This window comes from Pecten maximus, chromosome 11, assembly GCF_902652985.1.
Source record: "Pecten maximus chromosome 11, xPecMax1.1, whole genome shotgun sequence".
Lineage (NCBI taxonomy): Eukaryota > Metazoa > Mollusca > Bivalvia > Pectinida > Pectinidae > Pecten > Pecten maximus.
This window is the reverse complement of record NC_047025.1, coordinates 23,303,703-23,319,353: the sequence shown is the minus strand read 5'-3', so window position 1 is coordinate 23,319,353 and position 15,651 is coordinate 23,303,703. Positions and strand designations below refer to the sequence as shown.

The 15,651-nt window shown below is 33.6% G+C and overlaps 2 protein-coding genes across 3 annotated transcripts in view; one reads left to right on the top strand and one right to left on the bottom strand.

The window, feature by feature from the left end:
- Positions 1-827: 827 nt before the first annotated feature.
- Positions 828-10,934, bottom strand: LOC117338258 (enoyl-CoA delta isomerase 2, mitochondrial-like). The gene is made up of 10 exons (XM_033899530.1): positions 10,860-10,934; positions 9,980-10,133; positions 9,485-9,583; positions 9,020-9,208; positions 8,592-8,664; positions 7,015-7,117; positions 5,609-5,729; positions 4,772-4,861; positions 2,637-2,780; positions 828-2,025 (listed from the first exon to the last, which is right to left on the bottom strand). Exons 1-10 carry the CDS (start codon positions 10,907-10,909, stop codon positions 1,867-1,869), a joined length of 1,182 nt encoding a protein of 393 aa, XP_033755421.1. The 5' UTR covers positions 10,910-10,934; the 3' UTR covers positions 828-1,866.
- LOC117338257 (chromodomain Y-like protein 2) overlaps positions 10,927-15,651 on the top strand; it is a 19,158-nt gene continuing 14,433 nt past the window's right edge. For both annotated transcript variants that reach the window (XM_033899529.1, XM_033899528.1), the window contains exons 1-2: positions 10,927-10,998; positions 13,616-15,197. In XM_033899529.1, coding sequence (XP_033755420.1) covers positions 10,975-10,998; positions 13,616-15,197 — 1,606 coding nt within the window. In that variant the 5' untranslated portion in view covers positions 10,927-10,974. The remainder of the gene's footprint in view (positions 10,999-13,615; positions 15,198-15,651) is intronic.

The following is a 15,651-nucleotide window of genomic DNA, read 5'->3' as shown; positions in this document are numbered from 1 at the left end:
GGTTGATTGATTTGTTGTATACTTTCGGTAAATGGTTGATTTGTTGTATACTTTTGTTAAATGGTTGATTTGTTGTATACTTTTGTTAAATGGTCGATTAATTTGTTGTATACTTTCGGTAAATGGTTGATTGATTTGTTGTATACTTTCGGTAAAAGGTAGATTTGTTGCACGTGTATACTTTCCAGAAATGGTTGATCTGATGTATATTTCTTGTGCAAGTTTTTTCCCCATATATTCTTGTTTTTGCATATATTCAATATAAGTTTGCTTTTCTTATAATCCTTTTAAGTATAGTTTTTATAATGAACCTGATTTCTTGACTTCCTCAAATGAAGTTTGACATCTTATTGTGTTTGAAGGTTCAAAAGACATACAATGTGTTTTGTTTTGACTCGTCTGATACTTGGGGAAACGGTGATGTGCATTCTGAAATTCAAGTACACAGTTAACTGGAATCATTGCATGTCAGGACCCCCCCCCCCCCCCCCCCCAATAAGTGAGAAGAACATACATCTGTTATATTACAGAACTTTATCGGAAATGTAAATCAATAAATAAATACATGTTTGACACTTTTTGAGAAATTGAGCTAAAAGGAATGCTTACTATAAGTGAGCTTGTTAAACTTAAATAATACTAACAATGGTAAAAATCTGTTCATATTCTGCAGTTTCTCGTGTGTAGTGCCGACTCAATCCAGAACTCCTTTCAAAACGTCACTCCCATTATTGAATAATGAAATGCAATTCAGCAGTATTTCCTTCTGAAAATTTTAGTGTGCATTTCTACATATTAACAAGAAAATGAAATTGTAACAATCAAAGTATTAATAAAATATATATCACTTTATTCAAATGAAAGTCAACATACATTGCATGTATTGAAAGAATTTACTGGATTGAAGCCTGATAAGAAACAAAATATTTTGTTGATACAATATTGATTACTTCCCATATGTCATAAATAACTTAGAGAATCACACATTTTTGAAATTTTGTGAGTGTACCAAATGCAATTGTTTCTTTTCACAATGTACTGGTAGAGTAAAATATCTTCAAAGTAATGAATGATTCGTGATTTTAATTTCCCTTGACACTAGTATTGAGTTTTACCACTAAGCCTATCGAAATGGCACAAATCAAAATTAATTGAGATATATCTATTTCTAACATTGAAGCGAAAGATAAAGAAAAGTTTAAATTTTAAGATGTTCTTAATGTAACAGTCGTTTCAATGTTAAAAATGTTGCAGAATCAATAATCTATTTATGTATAGATATACATTGTATATAACATTAATTATAATATTACAAACAACCTTAAAAGCAAGAACAGACTGATTAGTAACACACATCTGGTATTTGTTGGAATACCTATAATAAATACACAACGTTGTTCAATATATCACACCATCTCTGTACTTTGTACCACAATTTCTTCCAATAGAGAATATTTGTGAAACATAGTCCCCTTCTTTGGTAGAACTAGAGCTGAACGCACACTAAACCTTCAAACTCAGGTAAATATGTCAGAGATTATTACTGCTTGGCCATCCCCAAACAATATGTGATGAAGAGAGGGACTTAAAACACAAGTATACCTTAAGTGTGATGAGCGGATCTGTGGACCAAAGGACAGAGCAAATACTATGGCCCCAGCCATTTCATGTTGAGGAGAAAAATAATGCGCCCCATATATGTATGCTAATATACATATGTAATAACTGTTTTACCCGAGACAACAAATCAAGTTTTACTCCGCATATCTTCTTATTAACTTACAAAATTATCAAATCTAAATCAAAAATTATCAAATCTAAATAAATACATGTATACCAAATGTAACTACCCGAGAAGACTTGTCATTAAAGTTTGGCTCCTTTAGAAGAAAAGAAATTCATGATAGCCATTAAACACTCCTCGGACTGCCATCTCCCCACAAGTACATCACACTCCTGTTTGTTTACACGATGTAATGTTTCTCTCTGCTGGTCTCTTGAAAGGTTTCGAGCCTTTTGCAAACTCTGGAATAATGTTTTTAAAAAATTGGTTACATTTTTATGTAATTTAAGCTTTTTAATTGTATTGCAAAATTGTTTATAATCATTTGCCAAATTTTGAAACCTGCTCAGATAATTCCATTTCCACTGATAAAGTTATTAAAGGCAGGAGCTTTAGTGTGAAGTAGCAATATCTGTTAAACTAAAGAAACTATTGACAGACACTCAGTTCAAATGATGCATTATCTTCAAGTTTGACAAAACATATATTTACTAGTCTATAATGTTTTTAGTGATTTCACAGTTACTTTATGTCATTGAGGAAGTTACTTTCTGTACCTTAGTTGTTTTCACAGTAGATTACAAACTATGTTAAACAGATGAATTTAGGATAGATACAGACCAATGGGACTAGATAAGGACATTTTAGAAGGATAGTCTTGACTTTAATGATATTGCTTTCTTAAAATTTGTCAAACAAGTTTAGGGTAGGTACAAAAAGTAGAAGAGGATCATGGAACTGAAAGCAAGCAATACTTTTTATACAGAACAGAAAACATTTGTTATAGCTAATACTCAGAATCAAAATCATACTTTAAAACTGGAATTCTGAATTGCTGTCAAATATTACTTACATTTTTTGGGAGTTTTGCAAACTTTGCCACTCTTGTTGTGGTCTCTTGTTGGAAAGAGTGGTCAGGAAACACCTCAGTGACAAGGTTCCTCTCCATCGCCTCAACTGCTGTTATCTTCCGGTTGAAGATCAGCAACTCACTCGCCTAAAATACATAAGAAGGAACAACTCACTCGCCTAAAATACATAAGAAGGAACAACTCACTCGCCTAAAATACATAAGAAGGAACAACTCACTCGCCTAAAATACATAAGGAGTAACTCACTCGCCTAAAATACATAAGAAGGAACAACTCACTCGCCTAAAATACATAAGAAGGAACAACTCACTCGCCTAAAATACATAAGGAACAACTCACTCGCCTAAAATACATAAGGAGTAACTCACTCGTCTAAAATACATAAGAAGGAACAACTCACTCGCCTAAAATACATAAGAAGGAGTAACTCACTCGTCTAAAATACATAAGGAGCAACTCACTCGCCTAAAATACATAAGGAACAACTCACTCGCCTAAAATACATAGAAGGAACAATTCACTCGCCTAAAATACATAAGAAGGAGCAACTCACTCGCCTAAAATACATAAGAAGGAGCAACTCACTCGCCTAAAATACATAAGAAGGAACAACTCACTCGCCTAAAATACATAAGGAACAACTCACTCGCCTTAAATACATAAGGAGCAACTCACTCGCCTAAAATACTTAAGAAGGAACAACTCACTCGCCTAAAATACATAAGAAGGAACAACTCACTCACCTAAAATACGTAAGAAGGAGCAACTCACTCGCCTAAAATACATAAGTAACTCACTCGCCTAAAATACATAACTCACTCACCTAAAATACATAAGAAGGAACAACTCACTCGCCTAAAATACATAAGAAGGAGCAACTCACTCGCCTAAAATACTTAAGAAGGAGCAACTCGCTCGCCTAAAATACATAAGGAGCAACTCACTCGCCTTAAATACATAAGGAGCAACTCTCTCGCCTAAAATACATAAAGAACAACTCACTCGCCTAAAATACGTAAGAAGGAACAACTCACTCGCCTAAAATACATAAGAAGGAACAACTCACTCGCCTAAAATACATAAGAAGGAACTAAAACATATAACAAAAATCAATGTGGACCTTTCTTCAACATTCAGACAGCACATTTAACAATATTAATGCTTTATACATATAAAGATTTCAAACCAAATTGGAAAGCAAGATTAATGTTAAGCAAAAGGAAAGGTCAAAATCATTGTTCAGTAAAGATATAAAAATAAAAAAATAACTCAATTTAAAATGTTAAAAATATTTTTTTTAAATATCTATTTCAAACCAATTTGAGATAAGAGAATCTTACAAAAGTTCCAGTTTTTTTATGTTTACAAAACAAGTCTAAGGACGTGATATTTTAGTGAATATTTTGTGAGCTGAACTTCAAACCATTATGAACTTCAGAAATCTCAAATGAAATTGAAACATATGTAAAATGATATTAACTAAACCATAAATACAAGTATTAGATTTCTTGCATATTCTAAATTAAACTAACGCCATCTTTTGGTTAACTTTGCATACAAAAATATTTACCTCAAACACGTGTTAGGTGGCAATATACAATTGATGTCTGATCATATGAAATTGTTCAATCTCAAACAAGGGGAATCTACTGCTTATCCTTACTTGGTATGATTCAGTCTGACATGAGTTCATAGCAAACCAAATACCATAATACATATATACAATGTGTATGTGAAATTTACAAAAGGGTGCACTTACTTAAATTAGGGAAACAGCAATATTTCTTTCAAAATTGGGATGATATTCATGTTTTTTCACCATTTTGGGATAAGCAATTGCACAAAACACTTTTAAAGCTAGGGGAAACAGCATATTTTCGGCCATTAAAACAAGGTAAAAAAAGTCAATGGTGAAATTAAATATGTGATAAAAACCTCAAAATACTTTACACTGACTGAAGAGGACAGGTTATCACTTTGGAAGGAAACTGAAATCACTTTTCATCTTACTGGAATAGATCATATCAGTTACAGTAACTATAGTTGTACTACTCTCTTCGGAACAGCATAGTCTTTAATAAAATGTTGGTGAATCATCTTGGATATTTTCACTTACCTTAGGTGTACCCATCAACCTTGGGAAGGTGTAGGAAGAACAGCCTTCTGGGGACTGTCCCAGTGCTGTAAAAGGTGTGTGAAAGGTTGCCTGCAGAAAAACATTAACATACAGACAATGGCATAGACTCATTAGTGAAACTTGACTCAGTCAAGAGATAGGTTTATTTCTGAACAATGAAATAACAATTGTTGGTAATTCCACTAGGAAATTAAATGAAAATAATAATCCGTAAAACTCATTTTGGTGATAGATCATATACACTCTGTATACATATTAGTAAACTATCTTATTACTGACCCAAATCAGGAAATCATGAACAAAGAGGTTTATTCTTGGGGAAAAAAAATCAATGTGTATAAAGATATTGCTTCAATTTAAACTGATTTTCTGACAGAAGCTTAAGCATAAACATTTCCCAATAACTGACGAAATGAAAAAAAAAAAAAATCTTTGTGGAAATATAAATTATTCTGAATAGAAATTGTGTACAATGTCATGATCAAGGATATACATGTAGTAGAGATTTATTATGGAGGAAGTAACTACAGTGAAACCTGTATGGGATCAAATCAATGTGTCGGATATGACAGAGTGTTGGTAAAGACAGTGTCAGCTATGACTGCAGAGTATGTCGGGATCACCATTCTATTATATGATGTTGTTTAAGTCAGTGGTCAGTAAAGTCAGGTTTCATATATAGTTTATGTTCCTTAAAAAAAATCAATGTTGATTACCTGTAAATCACCTTGGCTGTCAATCAAAACTTCTGTAATTTTGCTTAGATTGTGGTAGGTACAAGTGTCTTTAAGTTTCAAAAAGTTGAGATATCTTTACCTTATCTGAGGCATATACAGCATCAAAGAGTCCAAGGACAGTCACCGAAACGCCGACGGCCGGCCCGTTGATGAGACCTATCAGGGGCTTAGGGAAGTCTATAAATGACCTCACAAATTTCCTGTTCAAACACGAAAGTTTAACATATTGAATTTATATAATAAATATATAAAATATATATATATATATATATATAAAAAAAAAATATATATATATATAAAAAAAGCATTTGCTATGATCATTTCTGTCTACTCAGAAATATTTGCTATATGTATTTTAGATTTATTATGTAGGTAAATTAAAACCAACACTACCAACTGTTCGAACTCAATAAATATACATAGCTTAATTAAAAGATAGTAGATCCCGGTAGATAACTACAAAACAAATTGTGCTGGTATATTATGTACCTGAAATATAATTACAAGGTGTAAAAAAGTTGGTGGGAACATTAATTATCTAAAAGAAATATTAATCATTAAAAATAACCTCAGAAAAGATTTTATAATCTGAGACTGTTTTGTGATATCATATTTGAAATTTCTAACACCATATATATGTGGATTTTGATAAAAAAAAAACAACATGGTTCTTTAAGACTAATGTTTTACCAATGAAATTAATAAGGAATTACAGTACCAAACACTTGCAGTCCCATATTCTCTTATCAAGAGCTCAATATAATTTTGAATTTACCCTTGGTGGATTAAGTCACTGCCACTTAGTGGGGATACTTTGTTACTACTCTGAGTACTCTCTACTTGAAAACCTTAAGTTTGAGCTTTGAAAGTGCTCCTTCACTGGCCATCAATGTACTGCTCTTGGTTGCCATTTACAATTTTGCATTCAAAATATTGTCAATTATCTCCACCAGCTGATGATCAAATACAGAAAATATTGTCATTTGCTTTGTTTTTGACAAAACAGCATGACACAGTTGACAAGGCGACTTGGTACTGGCCAATGGGTACCATCATTGCTACTTAGATTCACAGGGACTTGGCATGAATTTCCAGCCCATGGTCTTTATGTATTTCTTATATGTATGATATACATGTATATGGACCATGTGTTGGAAATGTGCCAATTAAAAATTCCTGTGTTTACTCAGATATTCGACTGTCAACCTGTATGTAAGCTGCAATATCATAGGATGCATTGAAAAGCCATGGGAGCCAGGGCACCATAATTTGAAAGCTTAGAGAACACGGCTTAACCTGCCAAGGATGAATATGAAATTATGAGCCTAATCTATAAGTCCTTACCGATGGCCATATATTCAATATGTGTTGAACAGATTGAATATTTTAAAATACCGGTATAGAACATTATCATTATAAATGCCCTTTGTTGATAACGTCATGATTTAGTATTTTAATTTTGAAACCTGGGGCTTCAATTCTTACTCCAAGATTATTCCGCCTTTCTCTGCCATTGCTGCTATACCATCTGGTGGAACATTCATGAAGTTTCCGAGATCATTTCCACTACAGTAATAATCTCCAGAGCCTGTTAATGATAAAGATATTACATATTAGACAAAATAAAATCATTGATGTCTAGAAATACTCATTACAGTCAAAATACAAAATATATATGTAATGGCTGTTATTTAAAGAACGACTAAATTACCTTATTTTTTTGGCTATTTATTTTCATAAATTTTCAGCAAAATGTCACATATGTCTTACTTCATTTAAGGACAAGAAGTCCATGGAAGTGGATGTGTCGCCTGCACAGCAAGCTAGGATTTGAATTTTTAAAATCAAACTGATCTGCTTTGCAAATCAAAACAAGTTTCATGCAAAATTTAAGTGTTTTTTCATACAGAAACCAGAAAGCACTATATGAAGTTTTAGGTTGATTGACCCAAAGGGAACTGGACAGATTTTCTATTTATTTACAGTGACTGTGACTTTCGAACCTGAAAAGCAATCCCAAGCAAGCACTTTTGATAAGGAAGTACTATACAATGTTTGAGTTTAATTGGTCCAAGGGAACTCGAGTTATCAAATGGAAACTAAGTTTCTATTAATAGCAACAGTGACCTTGACCTTTGACCTTTGAACATCGAAACTTAAAAGCAATCCCAAGCAAGCACATCCTATAAGAAAGCAATGCATCAAGTTTGAGTTTGATTGGCCCAAGGGATCTCAATGCAAGTTATCGCAAGCAAACCTATTTTCTATTTATAGTAGCAAGGACCTTTGACCTTTGAACCTGAAAAGCAATCCTAAGCAAGTATTGTGTGAAATTACAGTTTTATTGGCTGAAGGGAACTCAAGTTATTGCATGGAAACCAATTTTCTATTTATACTAACAGTGACCTTGACCTTTGACCTTTGAACCTGAAAAGCACTCCAAAGCAAGCACTTTTGGTAAGGAAGCACTGTGTGAAGTTTGAGTTTGACTGGCCGAAGTTAACGCGAGTTATTGCATGACAATGACCTTGACCTTTGAACCTGAAAAGCAATCCCAAGCAAGCACTTTTGGTAAGGAAGCACTGTGTAAAGTTTGAGTTTGATTGGCCGAAGATAACTCGAGTTATTGCATAACAGTGACCTTGACCTTTGAACCTAAAAAGCAATCCCACTTTTGGAAAGGAAGCACTGTATGAAGTTTGAGTTTGATTGGCCAGAGGGAACTCAAGTTATTGGACGGAAACCATTGTGCGGACGCCGCCGCCGCCGACATAGTAATTCCTATATGTCACCTTTTCAAGGCGACACAAAAACGAATCAAGTATACCCACAATGTCTTCACATCACATTTGCATATTCAAGGCATAGACTATTAATTAAATGACATCAAACTTCATTGTTAAGTTTAAATTTTAATGTTTGTATGGTTTTAAATTCAAGTTTTAATCTATATTGATTTTTGTGGCACGTATGACAAGGGAGAACATGCAGGAGATTGTTTATTTAATTTCAGTATAATCACCAAAATATTGGCCACAAAGAGATAACTTAAATTGTCTCACCTGTGAGCACAGCCAAAACTACACTATCATCCTGCCCAGCCTCTGTCAGAGCATTACCAATCTCTTCATACATCTGAAAGAGATTATAACTTACTGATATGTGTAATACTTACTGTCAGTTCAGATTTTAAATTCACAAAATATCAAATGGAGAATTATTGTCAAACATATGATGTAACACTGGAACCTAAACTAACCAGTGAAACGGAATGCAGAGTTTAACCAAAATCATTGAATTAGGAATATAAATAAACTTTGCCTATATATTAAATACTGTGGTTTTGTTTATAGTGCAGACAAATATGTAGGCAAAATGTTTTGAAAACTTCTGTGCTTCTAGTACAGGCTGGACATTAGTTTCTACCTTTCCTTGTTGTTTAGTTTATACTTTAAGTGTTACATGTAGGTACTAAAAGACCTATAAATACCTGGAAATTGATAGCATTCTTCTTCTCAGGTCTGTTGAGCATAATTTTACAGACTCCATCACTTTTGGTTACATCAATGGTTTGGAACTTTGATGCTTGTGTTTTTTCTTCACTTGGAGGTGCTGATGCTGGTGACTCCTTCCCAGCTAAGTCATCAACAATTTCAATATATTTTTGTTTTGCCTCATCCTACAGAAAGGTTTGACAAAAAGATGTGAAAATAAAAGTGAAACCCTGATAGTTCCTAAACCAGAAGTGCCACCATAATCAACATTCATTGCTTGGTAAACCGAAGTGGCAACATTTGGATGCAAATGAAATTTAGGACTCTCTGAGGAACACTTCCTGTAAACTTTCAAGCGTTTTTCTAATTTGGCAAAGTGTAGTAAATTTTAAATCTGTTGAATGAACACACTCCTATAATGTTAATTAATGCTTTTTTCATTATATTGCTCAACAGATTACCTGTGTCATATCTGCAAGACCATTCCAGGCATCCCATTTTGCTTTTCCAACAAAGTCCATCATCCCAGGCTTAGGGGCATTGCATTTCCCTATAGTTGCCTGTAGAAGACATTGGTATGGAATTAAAAGACCATATTTGGCAAATGTATTTATCTTTGAAGTGACCGAGCTAAAAAAAACAACCCTATTTGATTAAGTTATCAAATTAAAGAGAGTATCATATTAAACATCCTTGGCTAGCAAAGATGGATATTTACCAGTATAATATGCTTCTTTTATATGATAAGTTTCGATAAAATACCTGTAATTTAATCTACACTGTGAATTATTTAACTTCAAAATAAGCTTGTATTTAGTTCTGTTATGAGTCTTATTGTAATTGAAAATGTAGCAAAATTTACAAGATACAAAAAATTGAAGTGTTTGACACAATGAAGGTGATCATGTAGCATTGATACATAAATTCTCTTATCACACATGAAGTTTGTGCTGTACCTGTTTGAAAAGTGCATACATCTGTAATTTAATGGCATTGCCAGGGTCTTCCTTCAGCGTATTGAGTCTGTCTTTAGATTCTTTGAATTTATCATCAACAGCAGCCATAGCTGGAACTGTCCTGTGGATACCCCTAGTAGCATTCACAGCAATCCTACATTTAATGACAAGACCACTGTTAGTACTTGTTTATGGGTAAGTTGAGGTTTTAATTAATTACCATACGGTCCAATGGAAATTTTATTCTTCATTTGATATGTGTTGTAAAGATGATCTACCTGGAATTTGACAAATAAGATGTGGTAAATAATTGAAAGTCTTACTTGAACATTTTGCACATTTGTAAATTTTAATGAGTTCATTATTCCCCGACCATGTGGTATCCCCTTAATACACAGGGACTTGACAAGTTCCTCTGACCAAGTGCGGTCGGTCCCTGGGGTTAAATTTCATTCTGAGTCATTAAGGTATGTACCATGCTACATGTACATGTATGTAACTTACAGTATAATGCCTATAATTAGTCGAGTTGTATTTATTTATTTGTATGTCAGCATGAATGTGTAAGCATTTAAAATAAAAGAAGTTTAAACTAGATGAACGGAAAGTTATACTTCAACAAATTGGTAATCGATTCCATATTTCTGTTTGATTAGAAAACATTTCAAGTCAATGAATGTATCATATAAACAGCTAGAACGGACTTTGGTCAAGCTGAACAGCTAAATTACCCGACCTAGCTGTTACACTGAAAATGATGTAAAACAGAAACACAAAAAAATATCGACGTCGAATCGGGTCGCTCAGTTCAATCGGAGGTATGGATATTCCGTGTAGACAACCAAAAGTTTAAATAAGCTCTAAATCTGCATTAAAGCACCTTTGAATTATGCCGGTTGTTATGAAGCGTTTAAGAATGGAGGCAGCCATTTTTGACAGAGTAGCGCCCCCTAGCGCCCTCCGTCGATTCAGGGAGCGCTCAATATTTGCGGGCAATGGCGGACAACGAAATTTATGAGGTAAAAAAGATTTTTCCGTTGACATTATTATTGGTATATTGCATGTTAATTAACTTACAATATAGTGTATTTACGTTATAATGCAGACGAAAGTAAGTTTGTTAACACCCCGCATGCCGGAGAATGTCTACACGGTGGAATGCGGTTTCGATCAATTTTGTCTGTTTTGTTTGTGCCCATAAGTTCATATGATGACGGATAGACTAGTTATGCATCAGTGGTAGGCTTATACTGCTGAAATCGTGTGCAATGATGCATGACGTAGCATTAAAATGAGAAAATGTTTTAGTGGAACTTGGATCAGATAAATGACTTTTGCATGCTGTACTTTGTTCCTACTTTGTTGACAAAATATGTCAAATCGGAATGACCAGCGGGAGATGAGCCCTACGTACACAACCGCTAACACAGTCATCTTTTAAAGTATAGGAAGAAATTTAAATTCATTTGGTGCAAAGCAACATTATGAGATTTTATTACATTAAATTATTTCAAAGTAAGCTCAAAATGGAGATGTTTTTTTTAAATCTTTAACTTTTTTCCCAGTAAACAAACATAATAATACGATACAAGGGAAATGAGAAATATGAAAGATTTTAGAAAGATTTTTCAAGACCATCAAATCTTGTTTAACATTTTTTGGAAAGATCCCTAATTGCTTTTCAGTGTTCAAGTTTTGTAAGGAAGTCTACATTGGGACAATTTTTAGTGTTAATTGTGTTATTAATTTTGTTCAAACAATACTCAGTAAAGTACTTTGATTCGGTCATGATAAGCTAATTAGGCCTAGATAATTACTGTACTTGTTCACCTTAATTTTACAGTTATTTCAAAATATAATGTTAGATCCCTATTTTCATCTATCTTATCCTGATATCTTATGGAAATCATTTGCCCCAAATTTTCCATATACAGTAATGTATACAAATATATACTATATAGGATTAATTTGTGGAAATTTGTTATAGAATGGCAATATACATTGTAGATTTACAATCACTTCCCCAGATTGTGTCATGACAGGCTTGTAATGTGCTAGCCGACCGATATGAAATAACTATAGCTGAATGAAGTACTGAAATTCTGATCCCAACTGAAATTAGGCCTATTAGTGAAAAGAGTATTACTACATTGTGTATTTACCGAATATTTCGCATAAAATTCAATGGGGCCTGCATGGCCCTTCGACAATTACAGATTCCCGAATGTGCTATATATAGGCAGTCTATATTTACTCTTGAGATGGAGTATGTTGGCATATATGCGGTATGGTCAAGTATGTCAAAATGATTGATGTACATGACCATAAATGTGTATTTTCTATTCTACACATCTGTTTTGAATAGAGTTGAGTGCAAACCCCAGGGACCCCCCCCCCCCCCCCCCCCCATTACCTTATATAATCATGGCAGGCAAGTCTCATGTTATATTAATATTATTAGTTAATCCATATCAGATTTTTAAAATGCTAATACAAAGCATCAGAAACCTTTTGATTACTGGCCAAAGGGAGAGAGAATTTCACATTTTACTAATAATTAGTTTTCAATGGTTTGTTTGGTAAAAAAAAATCATCCCAAAGTCTGCAGACTGCAACTATTCAACTACAGTATTACAAAGTTCTATTACACTATTCTACATGTTACACAAACAATAATAATAGTTGAACAACTATTATTATTGTTGTTTGTGTAACATGTAGAATAGTGTAATTACAAATTTTATTGAATGAAATTTACTCTTAAGTTTAGTATTCCAATTTGGTATCATATATAACAACATGAAATTGATTGAACGATTTTCTTGTATAATTTATACAATGTATATGGTTTTCAGAATTCAATGTCTGCCTCAGGAAATAGACATGTGTCGGGACACCAGAAACTTGCTATATCCCTCAACCACATACTTTAACTGTATAATATTCTAAATGGTAATTCTGTTGATAAAATCCTTAATCTTTATAGCTACAGTAGGGAATAAAACTGTACTAGAGTGCTGACAAACTATATATTATATCCCTCCTGGTTTAACCAGTAGGGGACAGGGAACTGTTAACAAAGTGAATTTTAAGTGAATTTTATTGAATTAACATTAATTATTATTAATAAGTGATTGCATTTGGTAAAAATCAATGGTAAAGAAATGTATATGTGTGTGTTTGGGGAGAGGGGAACTAGTTTTGGGTCATGTCCTTTCATCTTTCCTTCCACATATTATCTTGTCCAAGCTTTATCTCCTATTGTGGCTATACACCCGGAACTTCATACTTGGGGGTTGTGTTCACCTACAGACACAGATATGTGTACATGTGTTCTTTAGGTAGGGCCTTTCCATCGGTACATGTAGTTACATAAGTATAGGCCTGCTGACCTTGACTTTGACCTTTGACCCACTTTAAAATACTAACTTGATCTAGCTGCTGACAGTGTTAACACTATTGTTGTCTTGAGGCTTTCTCCACTCAACGAGCTATGTTGTCTTCTGACAACTCTTGTTATTGTTTATGATTCTTTGTTGAAATTTTGCATTTAATGAAATATTAATGATTCTTTGTTGAAATTTTGCATTTAATGAATTATTAGGCTTAAGTGTTTTTGGGTATTGCTTGTTTTAGGTTGAATGTGCTGTAGACAGACGAGTCAATGATACTACACTGGAATATCTAATACGTTGGAAAGGTTTTAATGAAAACTGGGATACATGGGAACCTCTGGATAACCTTCTGGATTGTCTCCATCTTCTCAAAGACTTTGAAGAGAAAAATGATGGAAAAGCACAGAAATCTACAAAACAGAAAGATGAAGCTCATGATTTCGCAATGGAGCTCATCAACAAGAGCATTTATCATAAGAAATCAGAAGCAAAATCAAAAACATCTCCAAAACAAATTAGTAAACAGTCTCCAAAATCAACGAAATCTCCTAAGTCTCCAGAGAAAGGTAAAAATGTATGTATTTCAAAGGACAGAAAGTCAAACCAGTCTCCCAATAAACAAACTGTAAACAAAGTGTCATTGAAAAGAAAAGCTGACGATACAGATTCAAGCCCGGGACAACCCACTACAAAAAAGAAGAAGCTTTCAATAGAAGGGAAAGCTTCATCATCAGAATCCGTGAAGAAGGTTAACTTCAAGAATGGGAAAGCAATTACTCCAGGAATGGGACAGACAAAATCTGTCAAAGGGAAGGGAAATTCACCTGAATCACCAAAGAAAAAGACTTTGAAAAAGACAAAACTACTCTCTTCAAAAATAGAGAGCAATGATCAAGAAAAGAAAAAATCCACAGGTTCTAAGAAAGACTCAGAGAAGAAAACAACCAAGAGACCAAATATTGCTCTTTCCAAAACAGATAAAAAAGAAACGAAAAAGCAAAAAATGGTTAGCTCAGTGAAAGGGATAAGCAAGTCTATAGGTACAAAAGAACATTCTTCAAAAGCAGCTAAAAAAGTGCTAAGTAAAAGTAAGAAAATTGCTCAGGACAGAGTGAAGAATAAAAATACTGTCAAGAAGCTTAAAGAAAAAGGATCTCCTAAATCTCAAAAAATGGAAAACATGAAAAAGAAAGATACTAAACCTGTCGGCAAAGAAGAATCTCAAGGTTTGAAGAAAACACCAAGTTTAATTAAGACTAAAGCTTTTGATTCAAAACAGTCAAAGTCAAATAAAAACTTTTCATTGAAAGTAAAATTAAAAGCATTGAACTTGGGTCCAGATGGAAAATCTCAGATTTTAAAGAAGAAGGAAGCAAAGAAGCCTAACAATAAAGGGACTGGTACAAGAGAGTTTGAAGAACATCTTAACAAAATAAGAGCAATTAAAAAACGTCAGAAAAACTTGAAAGATCATGTGAACAATGTTGAAGTTATAGATATGGATTCTGATGATAAGTCTGATTCTTCAGGAGATGAAGGTTGTAGATCTCTTAAAACATTGCATCCCAAATCCATAGAAAATTCAGGCAAAGTTGCTGCTAATAAATTTGTGCCCAGTAACAGCAATGTTGGTAGCATCAGTGTGAAGGCCATTGCAGGGAATTCTAGGGTTCAAGGTTCTAAGGAAAGTTCCCTTGTGACACCTTGTGGTCAACGCACTCTACAAGTCAAAATCAGCCCTCTTGGGGTACATCAGGAAGTCCCAGCAAGGAAGAAGCTTCACTTGATAGACAGTATAAAGTCTAAGAAAGTGATGTTGCCATGTGAGTATTACTTATTACATATATGTACAATATTTTTATCTGAAATGTCTGTGACATTATACTTGTATAGAATTGTAAGTGCCATTTCATTTATTGTCAAGCCTATTATAATACTGTTATGATTGTGTCCATGGGAAAGACACTACACCAATTCAATGGCATGTATCTGGAAAGCATGTGATGGGTCTATCTCCTGTATATAATTCACCAACTAGCTAATACAAGGAGACTGATTCAAAAGAACCCAGCACAGAAAACAAATATTTACTGTAACAATAACAGTGGTAAAATAATTAAAACGTCTGTTCACGAAGTTTCCATGCATGTATTGGTAAACTTGAATTATAGTGCATTTCATATTTTTTTGTTTGGCAATTATGGGCAAACAAATGATAATTCTGTGTATCTTTCTACATTTATGCCCCTAGTTTTGTTTGTATAAATAATTTTTATC

What these genes read in the sequence shown, in the direction of transcription:
- LOC117338258 (XM_033899530.1), bottom strand. Translation starts at nt 10,909, where the DNA reads ATGGCTGCCTCCATTCTTAAACGCTTCATAACAACCGGCATAATTCAA. An exon ending in TGTATGCACTTTTCAAACAG is followed by an intron (nt 9,584 to 9,979) that starts GTACAGCACAAA and finishes TGTCTTCTACAG; the next exon opens with GCAACTATAGGGAAATGCAA. An exon ending in AGTTTTGGCTGTGCTCACAG is followed by an intron (nt 7,118 to 8,591) that starts GTGAGACAATTT and finishes TATCATTAACAG; the next exon opens with GCTCTGGAGATTATTACTGT.